General features: G+C 38.0%; 2 protein-coding genes across 7 annotated transcripts in view; one reads left to right on the top strand and one right to left on the bottom strand.

Moving 5' to 3' along the window:
* The window catches only part of skap1 (src kinase associated phosphoprotein 1), a 122,787-nt gene extending 120,268 nt beyond the window's left edge, over window positions 1-2,519 (top strand). Inside the window, exon 13 of the mRNA XM_057825206.1 lies at window positions 1,577-2,519. The gene's annotated coding sequence lies outside the window, so the exon portion shown is untranslated. The remainder of the gene's footprint in view (window positions 1-1,576) is intronic.
* Window positions 1-12,802, bottom strand: part of snx11 (sorting nexin 11) — a 29,608-nt gene that overhangs the window by 10,808 nt on the left and 5,998 nt on the right. Inside the window, exons 1-3 of one of the 6 annotated variants that reach the window (XM_057825204.1) lie at window positions 11,936-12,114; window positions 8,207-8,314; window positions 1,834-1,920 (exon numbers count right to left, since the gene is read on the bottom strand). In XM_057825204.1, the coding sequence (XP_057681187.1) occupies window positions 1,834-1,920; window positions 8,207-8,227 (108 nt within the window). In that variant the 5' untranslated portion in view covers window positions 8,228-8,314; window positions 11,936-12,114. Of the gene's footprint in view, window positions 1-1,833; window positions 1,921-8,206; window positions 8,315-11,935; window positions 12,116-12,802 lie in introns of those variants that run through there. The other 5 variants (XM_057825200.1, XM_057825201.1, XM_057825205.1 and 2 more) reach the window with 5 other exon arrangements.

The following is a 12,802-nucleotide window of genomic DNA, read 5'->3' as shown; positions in this document are numbered from 1 at the left end:
CGACAATGCGTGAGTGGGTCGTGCAGTGCATGCGTTAATTGCATTAAATATTATAACGTGATTAATTTTTTAAAAAATTAATTACCGCCGTTTATGCGATAAATTTGATAGCCCTACTTTAAGCCAAAACTCTCTCAAAACTCTGGATGAATGTAAGACATTTTGTCTGTAACGTTAAATACAATTAGAAAACGATTTAATTTAAAAAAAATATATATATATATATATATTTAAAAAAGGCATGTCCGATATTTTTTTGCCGATTCTGATACTTTGAAAATGACGTGATCGGGACATCTTTACAGTGCACCCTATATATGAAAAGAACTTTTAAAAAGGCCATTCATTGAAGCTGCGCCTTATACTCCGATGCGCCCTATAGTGCAGAAAATACAGTTCATGGTTACGTTTTGGTTCCACCTCCATTCGAACGATGTCGCAATTCCGCGTAGAAATGATGTAGTGTTCAAGCCAGGCCCTATGGGCCAGTGCAGTTTTAAAAGGTGACAGCCAATGCTGCACTTCCTTGAAAACAACATCCTCAGACCGGAAGACAACATACCCGCCCACTCGAAGCAATGACGTCCACTCGTTTTTTTCTTTTGCTTCAAAAGGCACAAAAACGCAAACATAAAACATATTTAAATTAAAAATATTATAAAAGCAGTAAATTAAAGGAGCAATCCACCATGTTCGCCGTTTTGAATGTTTAGCGGCAGCGAGTGCGGATGCCAAAAGTGACGTGTACGAGTGCTGGCGTCATCGGAGTGAGAGCGTTCTATTCATATGCTTGCGGAGCAATCCCCGCAATTGAATCGTGCCGCTTTGGAAGCTGAAATCTAAAGTTTGCGTCTTCGCAGTCACCGTGTAAAGGCAAGGCCATTCTGCATCACAATCGTTGCGTCTCGGTGTCGCAGCTTGGAAGAAGCTTGTGTTCAGCCTACATTCTGTTGTTCTCAGTTTTAACACTTGATAGAATTAGTCACTTAAACTGGCATGTTGAAATCATTGTAGGGAACTGTAGAATTTCACTGTTTACGTTGACAAAAATAAACTAAAAAAAAAAATGATTCCGTGTGACAAATTGGGCTATTTTGGTTGTGATTTGTGATTTTTTTTTTTCCAAAATGCTTATACCTCAGGATTGTATTGTTTCTTGTAGCCCTTAACTCATTAACTGCCATTGTCAGTTCTAGACATCAAAGCCATTTCAATTAGAAAGACAAGCATTGACTGATCATATGTCACTGCTTTTGACAGCAATAGACGTCCAATCCAATTTGACTAGAATGCTGGCAGCAATCGAACGATCCGAACCATCAATGGCAGCCGATGAGTTGATAGTTAAAAATTAAAAATTAAATTTGAAAACCCAATCTTTTTGCCCGATTCCAATCCTCCGAAAATGACGTAATCACGTCCGATTTCCGATCATGTGATCTGATCGGCGACATCCCTAGTCCAGTGATCATTTGTTAAAAATAAAAATCCACAAATAAAAATTTGGCATTAGAGAAAGGTTGCCATAGAAATCCTAACTGTTTTGTCATTTTATTTTCTATTTGTGTGCCGACAGTGATGCAAGAGCACGAGGGGGTCTCACTGCTGCTGACTCGACTGCACTAAAGCCACAAATGTCACGACAACGCCAGGAAACCGTCTACACGCGTGTTCTCTGGGATGTGATATGCTGAGGTCACTATTATTTGAGTGAACTAAAATTGAATGAATGACTGTCTAAAACAGGGATGGAAAAATGTCACACTTGTTTCAACTTGTGTCTTTTCTTAAAACTTATCACAAATCATTCCAACAATCTGGACCGCCACTCACATGTAGGAATATCTTGTAATCCACATATGAATTCCACAAGCCTTCATTCTGCACTCGAGGATCTTGAACTCGCACAGCAACAAACTCCTGCACAAAAAAAAGGAGTTGCACGCCTCCTGTTTAAAAAAATTCTCTTGTCTATCCATTGTAGTTATTTGTTCCATTCTTGATCTATTTTTTCTTCACATTTATCACAGACATACAGGTTTTAGTTCATTAAACTAATTTTCATGTAACAAAGAACACCCAGAGAATTGAAAAGAAAAATCCAGTTTCTAAATAAAGGGGGCAAATACTTTTCACTGTAATACATTTCGATATGAGGTGGTTTAGTTAGAAATTTGGAAAAAAAACACAAACAAAAGGAGAATATGTAAAACTTATTCCTGCCACATTTTTTTCTATTTTTGTACTATTCCAATTAGGCTTTTGCCGGTATGAGATTCTGACGGTATGATAACCTTAAGCCAGTGCTTCTCAATTATTTTCTGTTACGCCCCCCCGAGGAAGATGTAAATGTTCCGCGCTCCCCCAACTCACCGTAAATATACTGCAGTATTATTTGTCTTTAAAATTCTTATCATTATATGTACACCTCTCTGTAACATTGTATCCTTTTTAATATTAAAGACAGAAAGTAATATCGATCAACTTTAAATAAAGTGTAAAAAAAAAAAAAAAAAAAAACCATCAACATCCTTACTGCAAATATACACTCAATACATTTTTGGACCGTTTGATACTGAAAAATAAAATTTAATAAAATCAATAAATAATAATAATTTCAAATTGATTAGCAAAATTAACTCGAGGACAATATGCCAAACAACTACACCGAAACAACAAAAATTAATAAAACAAAAAGGACAGTGTCATTGGACAGAAGGGGCAGTTTTTATTTTTGCTGCAGGCAGTATCAGCTTCTTTGCTATGGTGTGGGGTTATTTTGCACTGAGTAAAACTTGTTATGCCACCTTATATGATGCTAACAGTGCTCGCTGATTTACCGATGTAACACTGACAAAGTGGGACGACTGTTGCCAATATTCGGCATGTTTTCGCTGAAAAAAAAATTCCTGTTGTCCGTTGAGAACATCTTTAGACAAAGTAAGCAGACTGGTCTGTCCTCGTCTCCCACTGTACTAAAAGTCAAAGCCAAATGCTACATACGCGTCTTCATATTTCTTCGTCTTAGCTTTTCATATCTCAAGTGCTCTTTTCTGTGTGCTCTTGTTTGGTTAAAAAAAACTGCGCACACGCTGAAAATTAGAGCGCCACTGCCACCCACTCTGTGTATGCGCACTTACACTTCATTCTAGTACGGCAAAAAAGTATGTTCCCCAAGCTCACATGCGCCACCCCCAGCATCGCTCTGCGCCCCCCTGGGGGGGCCCACCCCACTATTTGAGAAGTACTGCCTTAAGCCAAAATATAACAGTGTCACGATATTACGGTATTGCAATTACAGCTCTAAAATGTGTTACTTTGAGATGGCTAGGTTTAAACTTTTCCCATTGAACAGCATTTTTATTTTTCAAACCATATTAGCAAATTGGAACCTAAGTATGATGTTAACTTAAAATACATTTTTTAAAAAAACAAATATTCTAAATAAAATTAAAATGAATGCAACCCATTAGGTGAGCCTAAACCCCAAGCCACAGCTCAACATTATTACCATCATGAAAAAAATAATTGAATTGTTTTTCATAAAAACCATGTACAGTGCCTTGCAAAAGTATTCGGCCCCCTTGAATCTTGCAACCTTTCGCCACATTTCAGGCTTCAAACATAAAGATATGAAATTTAATTTTTTTGTCAAGAATCAACAACAAGTGGGACAAAATCGTGAAGTGGAACAACATTTATTGGATAATTTAAACTTTTTTAACAAATTAAAAACTGAAAAGTGGGGCGTGCAATATTATTCGGCCCCTTTACTTTCAGTGCAGCAAACTCACTCCAGAAATTCAGTGAGGATCTCTGAATGATCCAATGTTGTCCTAAATGACCGATGATGATAAAGAGAATCCACCTGTGTGTAATCAAGTCTCCGTATAAATGCACCTGCTCTGTGATAGTCTCAGGGTTCTGTTTAAAGTGCAGAGAGCATTATGAAAACCAAGGAACACACCAGACAGGTCCGAGATACTGTTGTGGAGAGGTTTAAAGCCGGATTTGGATACAAAAAGATTTCCCAAGCTTTAAACATCTCAAGGAGCACTGTGCAAGCCATCATATTGAAATGGAAGGAGCATCAGACCACTGCAAATCTACCAAGACCCGGCCGTCCTTCCAAACTTTCTTCTCAAACAAGGAGAAAACTGATCAGAGATGCAGCCAAGAGGCCCATGATCACTCTGGATGAACTGCAGAGATCTACAGCTGAGGTGGGAGAGTCTGTCCATAGGACAACAATCAGTCGTACACTGCACAAATCTGGCCTTTATGGAAGAGTGGCAAGAAGAAAGCCATTTCTCAAAGATATCCATAAAAAGTCTCGTTTAAAGTTTGCCACAAGCCACCTGGGAGACACACCAAACATGTGGAAGAAGGTGCTCTGGTCAGATGAAACCAAAATTGAAATTTTGGCCACAATGCAAAACGATATGTTTGGCGTAAAAGCAACACAGCTCATCACCCTGAACACACCATCCCCACTGTCAAACATGGTGGTGGCAGCTTCATAGTTTGGGCCTGCTTTTCTTCAGCAGGGACAGGGAAGATGGTTAAAATTGACGGGAAGATGGATGCAGCCAAATACAGGAACATTCTGGAAGAAAACCTGTTGGTATCTGCACAAGACCTGAGACTGGGACGGAGATTTATCTTCCAACAGGACAATGATCAAAAACATAAAGCCAAATCTACAATGGAATGGTTAAAAAATAAACGTATCCAGGTGTTAGAATGGCCAAGTCAAAGTCCAGACCTGAATCCAATCGAGAATCTGTGGAAAGAGCTGAAGACTGCTGTTCACAAACACTCTCCATCCAACCTCACTGAGCTCGAGCAAGGAAGAATGGGCAAGTATATCAGTCTCTCGATGTGCAAAACTGATAGAAACATACCCCAAGCGACTTGCAGCTGTAATTGGAGCAAAAGGTGGCGCTACAAAGTATTAACGCAAGGGGGCCGAATAATATTGCACGCCCCACTTTTCAGTTTCTTATTTGTTAAAAAAGTTTAAATTATCCAATAAATTTTGTTCCACTTCACGATTGTGTCCCACTTGTTGTTGATTCTTGACAAAAAATTAAAATGTTATATCTTTATGTTTGAAGCCTGAAATGTGGCGAAAGGTTGCAAGGTTCAAGGGGGCCGAATACTTTTGCAAGGCACTGTATATATAATGTATCATGTTTACATTATACACACTCTCTTTCTCAACATTGACACCTGCCAGAGAGAAGAAAAAAACATGTTTTACGACCGCTAGACACACTAAACATGCGAGATAACTCTGATAGCTGGTGGGAAATGTTCATGATAGTGTTTTACTAACCTTTAATTTTGTATAAATGCGAAATCATACTTGAGGTAGAGGTGGGACAATTCGATTACGATTCAGAGGCTACCATTCGATTATAAATTGATTATTGATGGAAAACACCCCCCCCCCCCCCCCCCCAGCTATTAGCTGGTTTTAATGTTTCGTACATTAGTTACACAAATCGTACGAAAATCCTCTCAGGCTTAAATAAACTATGATTTCAGTATCAAGTTAACAGTTCAAAACAGTAAATAAAATACTCAAGTCCCCATTCTGTATCAGCAGCTTTAAACTACATTCAATTAATTTAATGTGAATCAACCGTTAAAGTTGTTAAAATTGCTCCCGTTATTCCATAATTTCCCTTCTGTCTACTTTTGACATGTGAAAGTTTTAAAACTGTTTCATCATTCAAAGGTAGATTCAAGTGAAGATTTTGCCAATTTAGGAGTATTTTTGATAAAAAGTTAATTAGGTTCACTCGGAAGGTTTGCTACAACAGACTTCCAGAGAAGTCTACTGCTTTAAGATGGTGGCTATTTACTAACGCCGGCGAGTCTGTCGGTCCGCATCTAGTTCTTTATGCATTTGATATCTACCGTACCATTATGTGGGCGTAGTTTGTAGCGGCTGTCGACCGCAGTCAGGTATGATTGTTTTTTTCATCTAGCGGCATGAGTTGAGCCAGAGCCGTGAGTTGACGCGCTGACTGTGATTAGTTCCACTTTACTTGGCATATTCCAATAATCGGAATTTGGATGTTTGTGAATCGTTCTCGAATCTTCCACAGCCGAATTGCGAATGAACTAAGAATCAGAAATTTCGCACACCTGTAGTATTTACTAAAGTTTAATTTTGTATAAATTAGGGCTGTCAAAATTATGGCGTTAACTGGCGGTAATTGTTTTTTTTTTAATTAATCACGTTAAAATATTTGACGCAATTAACGCACATGCCCCGCTCAAACAGATTAAAATGACAGCAGTGTAATGTGCACTTGTTACTTGTGTTTTTTGTCTCCCTCTGCTGGCGCTTGGGTGCGACTGATTTTATGGATTTCAGCACCTGAGCATTGTGTACCGTAATTATTGACATCAACAATGGCGAGTTACTAGTTTATTTTTTGATTGAAAATTTTACAAATGTTATTAAAACGAAAACATTAAGAGGGGTTTTGATACAAAATTTCTATGACGTGTACTAACATTTATCTTTTAAGAACTTCAAGTCTTTCTATCCATGTATCGCTTTAACAGAATGTTATTGTTAATGCCATCATTTTGATTTATTGTTATAATAAACAAATACAGTACTTATGTACAGTATGTTGAATGTATATATCCGTCTTGTGTCTTATCTTTCCATTCCAACAATAATTTTCAGAAAAATATGGCATATTTTATAGATGGTTTGAATTGCGATTAATTACGATTAATTAATTTTTAAGCTGTGATTAACTCAATTAAAAATTTTAATCGTTTGACAGCCCTAGTATAAATGCGAAATCATATTGGAGGTATTGCCTCCTCGGCAGCCACCCTCCGCAAACATGTCGGTTCGCCCTCTGTCTGTAACTTTTCTGTAGCCGAAGTATTCCAATACTAGAGGTGGGAATCTTTGGGCACCTAATGATTCGATTACGATTCAATTATCAATCGATTATTGATGCACCCCCCCCCCCCCTCGCTTTTAATTTTTTGTACACTAGTTCCAAAATTGTTCAAAAATCCTCACAGGCTAAACAAACTATTTCAGTATCAAGTTAACCGTTAAAAACAGAGAATAAAATACTCAAGTCCCCATTCTGTATTGGCAGCTTTAAACTACAATTAATTTAATGTTATGAATCAACCGTTAAAGTTGTTAAAATTGCTCCTGTTATTCCATAATTTCCCTTCTGTCTACTTTCGACGTGAAAGTTTTAAAACTGTTTCACCATTTAAAGATAGATTCAAGTCAAGATTTTGCCGATTTGTTTTTTTTTTGATAAAAAGTAAGTAGGTTCGCTACAACAGAGCCTTCTAGAGAAGCCTACTGCTTTAAGATGGGCCTGTTTACTAGTGCGGGAAAGTGTCATTTCGCATCTAGTTCTTGGTATATGATCTAACATGGCCGTCGGCTATCATTTCACATCTAGTTCTAGATATACTGTATGTGATGTCTACCATAGCCCTATGTTGCTCTATGTTTGTAGCAACTGTGCGCTGTTTGTAGCGGCTGACGGCCGCAGTCAGGTATTATTGTTTTTTGTTTTTTTATCTAGCAGCATGAGTTGAACATGATATTTACTCTCGGTCCGTTCCTCATTGCGTCCCGAAGACCGCGCAGACTGTGTTTTATTTCCGCTTTACCTGGTATAATTCAATAATCGGAATTTGGGTGATTGTGAATCGTTCTCGAATCTTCTACGGTCGAATCGCGAATAATCTAAGAATCAGATATTTCGCACGCCTCTATCCAATACCAGTGATTTCGTTTTCTTCGATGGGTAAAAAGTTCAAGTTTCACCTCCTCCAGCCGTCGTGTAGCACAGTTGACTCACTGATATTGAGCAACAACCAGTGGGGAACGGTTGAGCTTGCAGTTAGTAGCGAGGGTTTCTCCCTGCATTTTTGGGACATAAGAAATAGCTAATACCGTAAGGACGGTATGACGGAAATTTTTTGTGGGTTTGAAACTGACTTTTTCATACCACGGTATACTGTACCTTAAAACCTGTAATTGGCACACGTCTATTTCTAATCCAACAAAATTGTCAGTTCTCAACGCATACACTGAAAGACATACCTCGTTATAATAGGACATGTGATAGCGACAGAACAGGCGCTCATATGGGATATATAAATGCTTGCAATGCATGAATATGAAGTGGTGACCTACATCATCATGGTTCATGGTCATGGCTGTGAGGCTGCTGCTGCACGAGGAGAGAGGTGATGAAGGAAGTTGTTTCAATTCACATGCTGCACAGTGTGGGGATGACTCAGTCTACAAAGCAGAAAAAGAAAGAATTTAAAGTCACTCTCGTTGCACTTTTATTAGACGAAATGTATTATAGGGTCAATGCTGGAAAACTTATGAGTCATTTTTTACGTGACCAATCTGATTTATATCATCAACACAAAAATCAATACACATGCATAATCTTTCACTATCAGGCCCACTACTGTCGTTTTATTTTGTCCACATTCCTCAGCTGATTGAAATTAAGGGTGTGACAATATATTGATATGGTTATATATCGCAATACTTTGTCCCCCAATAGGTGACCGATATGCTCCTGCCAAGAATCGATGTGTCATTTTTAAAAGATGTCACCGTTTAATATAGGAACTGACATGTTGCTGCCCAAATTTCCCACAAGAATAGAGTATGTTCACAGTCAGCCAGACAAAATAAAGTTCATGTCACGCGTTCTCAATGGCACTGAAACATGAGACCTCTGTGAAGTTAGTTGTGCTACATTTGTGCCTGTTTGTGCTGTCAAATGTTTTGTTTGTGCTTTTATCGTTTTTGAGATATTTAAAATTCTTTTATAGGTCAATTTGAGGTCAACCAGCCCAAAAGGCTAAAAATCGTGTCAATCGCTTGTGCTGTAAAAAAATTTGTGCTGCAACGGCTTTGTAGATACATGTATTCCACTTTTAATTTGTAGTGATGACTTCACGCAGCCTCCCCAAGAACAGCGGAAGGGAACCGCAATGGTGCCATTTGTTTGTGCTGTAAAAAAATTCGTTTGTGCTGCTATCGTTTTTGTCTATTAATTTGAGTGATGACTTCACTTGCAGCGTTTCCGTGTCCTAACTCCCGCGGTTGACTAAAGCGTACCAATTCTCTCGATAACAGAGAGGTGCCCCAACAACTAGTGCAAACGTTGGAGATATTAATTTTGAGGGATTACATCGCAGCACCCCATTTACAGCAATATGGACTGAAAGTGGTGTCATTCGTTTGTGCTACATTTGCGCTAGTTGTTGGGACACCACTCAGTTACTGAGACGCTCAGACAGCTGCTGGAGTAAGAGGATACGGAAGGGCTACGAGTGACGTCATCATTCGAAATTAATATGTCAATATTTATAAAACGATAGCACAAATGAAAATTTTTACTGTACAAACGAGCACAAACGAATGGCATCATTACGGTTCCGTTCCGCCGTAGATGGGGGGGCTGCGTGACGTCAACACTATGAATTAAACGCATAACATCTACAAAACCTCTGCAGCACAAACAAAACTTTTTAACAGCACAAACCAGCACAAATGATTGACACCATTTTTAGCCATTTTTTGACCTATAAAAGCATTGTAAATGTCTCAAAAACGATAGCAGCACAAACGAAACCTTTTACAGCACAAAAGATTGAGATTATTTTTATATAAATTTGCGTCTGATGGAGGGCTAACTTCACAGAGGTAAACATGTGCATTCCAAGCCACTCCTCCCAGTTTAAATGAACTAGCAGGATATACGTTAAAAACAAAAAGACAGTCATTTGTTTAAAAGAATGTTGCAATAATATAGTGTTGCTGTATTTATTTATGGAAATCTTGCACTGAAATATTCTCATAGTCTATGAGTAAGACAAAAGTTATGGAAAGCTTGCCCGCAACAGAACAAAAAACAAATATGGTTTATTTTTCCATTTAAAAATAGCAAGTTTTTCTCCTTATTAGTTTCATCGTAGCTTATTGTATATTGATTTCCTGGTGGATAATTGTTGTATCGCCATATTGTGTGGTAATTGTTATCGTGCGCTAGCTCTGCATAATATATTGTTTGAACATGGCCATCGCAATGTGCGCATGCGCAATAGTCCCTTCGCAGGACGTACAATCGTTTTTTTTTTTTTTTTTTTTTTTTTTTTTTTTTAATGTAAACATCTATTTTTCTTCATAAACGCAGCAATTGTGCAGAGACATAGCCTTCTGGATCCCTTTTATATACATCAATCTTCATCATTCACAGATAAACCCCCTTAGCCTGGATTAAACGGTATTATATGAATACTAGGGATGTCCTGATCGCATATTTTCCCAACCGAGTTCAAGTCACCTGATTGAGAATCTGCAAATACAGAGTCCCGATCCGATTTTTGTTTTTTTTTGACGCTCACGCTGCCAAGAACAGCCTCTCACTTACCCAATGAATGAGTTTCCACAGCACACTTCAGACTGTGTACCAAGCGTAACTATGATTAACAAATTTGTGCATTTGATCGTAGAGCTGCCGAGGCGTCTCCGGCCAGATCAAAGCTACAAACCTGTCAATCATCGTGAACTTTAATTACCAAACGCCAGCTGCACTGGTGACCAAGAAAAATTGTTTGGTTGCCCTGCTTTTCAGGAGGGAGCATGAGAGGCTTTACAAGCATGAAGCAGAAAAACAGAAATATATAATTTTTTAAAAATTTAAAACCCCATCCTTCTCACCTGATTCCGATCCTCTGAAAAACGGCACGATCGGCCCAATTTCTGATCATGTGATCAGATCGCGACATCTCTAATGAATAAAATGTGGTCATAGTGAGTGAACCAAAGTCTTCCCAATCAGAGCTATTCAAGTCTAGTGAAAATTCTTCTAGTTTTAACATCGCAATATATATCGCAACCTACCCCAAAAATCGCAATGTCAGTTTTTTCCAATATCGTTCAGTCCTATCGAGAGCTTTGTGCCGCAAATCGTATTGTATCGGGAAGTACCCAAAAGCTCCCTACTCAGAATTGAAATCACTTAAATTAAAATAAATAAATAAAGGACTTTACTTTTGCAGCAATAACTTCACGTTTAAAAAAATTACACTCACACAAAAAATACTTTGGGGGGAAAACAAACCAAAAAAAAAACTTTTCCTATTTCAAATTCAAACCATTCAAAACATCATGGCATCTATTTCTATACTCTTAAAAATACATAAATATTATATACATATATTCAGTTTTCACAATACTGTTGCCAAATTGAGAGGTTACATTTTACAAACATCCTGATTGCGCATTTCTTGAGCAATTTCAACATGAATGCTTATCCAAGGCATATAATAACAAACAAAATTCCCAACGGAGATATTATTTTTCCATATTTACCATCTTCGGCTGCATTTCTTGACCAATTCAAAGTGTTCCAACTTGCAATCAATCGAATATGAGTCATCCCCCAGCATTTCAGTTCAGCATCAAGCAGTGACTCAGCTGGCCATCACAAGGCCAGGCAGGGTGACAAATCGATTGAGTTGAAAAATGAGCATTGGAGTGTTACGATCACGTGGGGCACATAATCAGATGATAACACTGTACAAACTCCACGTCTAATAACCGATTTGCATGTGTGTGTGTGTGTGTGTGTTTAAATGATGATAATGACACCAATTAGTATTGTTTCATGACTCACCTCAAGTTCTGTCAGTTTTTGCCAAACTACTACGATTAGCACGATCATATAAGACGTCAACGTTTCCAATTGCTTGACTCAAGTACTACAAAAGTCTTCGACGAAACACTTTGTTGCAAATATTTGAAGTTTGACAAGTAAAACTGTCAATGATAGCAGTTGTTGATCTTAAACAAACATCAACTAAAAACTAATCCTGGCGGATTTTGGTTACTAACCTGTCGCGTAAAGTTAGGACTCCAGTAGATGTTTTTGTTTCTCTGAAGCACAAGTCGAGAACGCCCCAGCGGTTCAATCTGGCGGTTTGAGTGTCCAAAACAAAACGCTTCTCCATTTGACAAGTCACACGCGAGCTACTGAATGTATGCTAGCTGCTAGCCTCCGTGACGTCAGTTCCTCTGTACGCATGCGCAAAAACGACGCACCTTTTCGTCCTTTTTTTTTTTTTTTTAATTATCATTTTATGCAAGGTGGGTAGTGTAGCCAAAATTTTCGCTCATATAAGAGTAGGGTTACTTCCAAATAATTTAATAAAATAATAACAAAAGTCAAAGAAAAAATTACTCAAGTAAAAAAGTATTCGTTGAAAACAAGTGATGAGTCATGTGGTTATTGTTGTGACATCTCATTGGTGAAACTGAGATGGCCACTGTCGGTATCTAGGGCAAAAATAGAGTCAATACGTAGAATAAAGACGAAAAAATGTAACAAATCCAGTGCGGCCCAAAGTATTAGAGTAAAAGTAGTGTTTCTTCACAAATCTACTCAAGTAAAAGTAAAAAGTATTGCACGGTACCCCTACTTAAAGAAGGACATTTTTCTCAAAAAGGAACTCAAGTAAATGTAACTGAGTAAATGTAACGTGTTACTAGCCACCTCTGATTTTATGATAATAAAAAAAAATCATCAGATATTTTATTTGTTGTATGCCGCAAATATCAGAAGCGGTCCCCTTTCTCCTCCATACTCATTTATAGCCTTAACATTCCAAGCTCACTGCGAAATAAATGATTCATATTTTTGTCTTTTACGAACCAAACCAGTGAAAAAACAATCGTGATTTAGTTGTTTGTGCGTGATTTCCA

This window comes from Corythoichthys intestinalis, chromosome 21, assembly GCF_030265065.1.
Source record: "Corythoichthys intestinalis isolate RoL2023-P3 chromosome 21, ASM3026506v1, whole genome shotgun sequence".
NCBI lineage: Eukaryota > Metazoa > Chordata > Actinopteri > Syngnathiformes > Syngnathidae > Corythoichthys > Corythoichthys intestinalis.
This window is presented reverse-complemented; position numbering and strand designations above follow the sequence as displayed.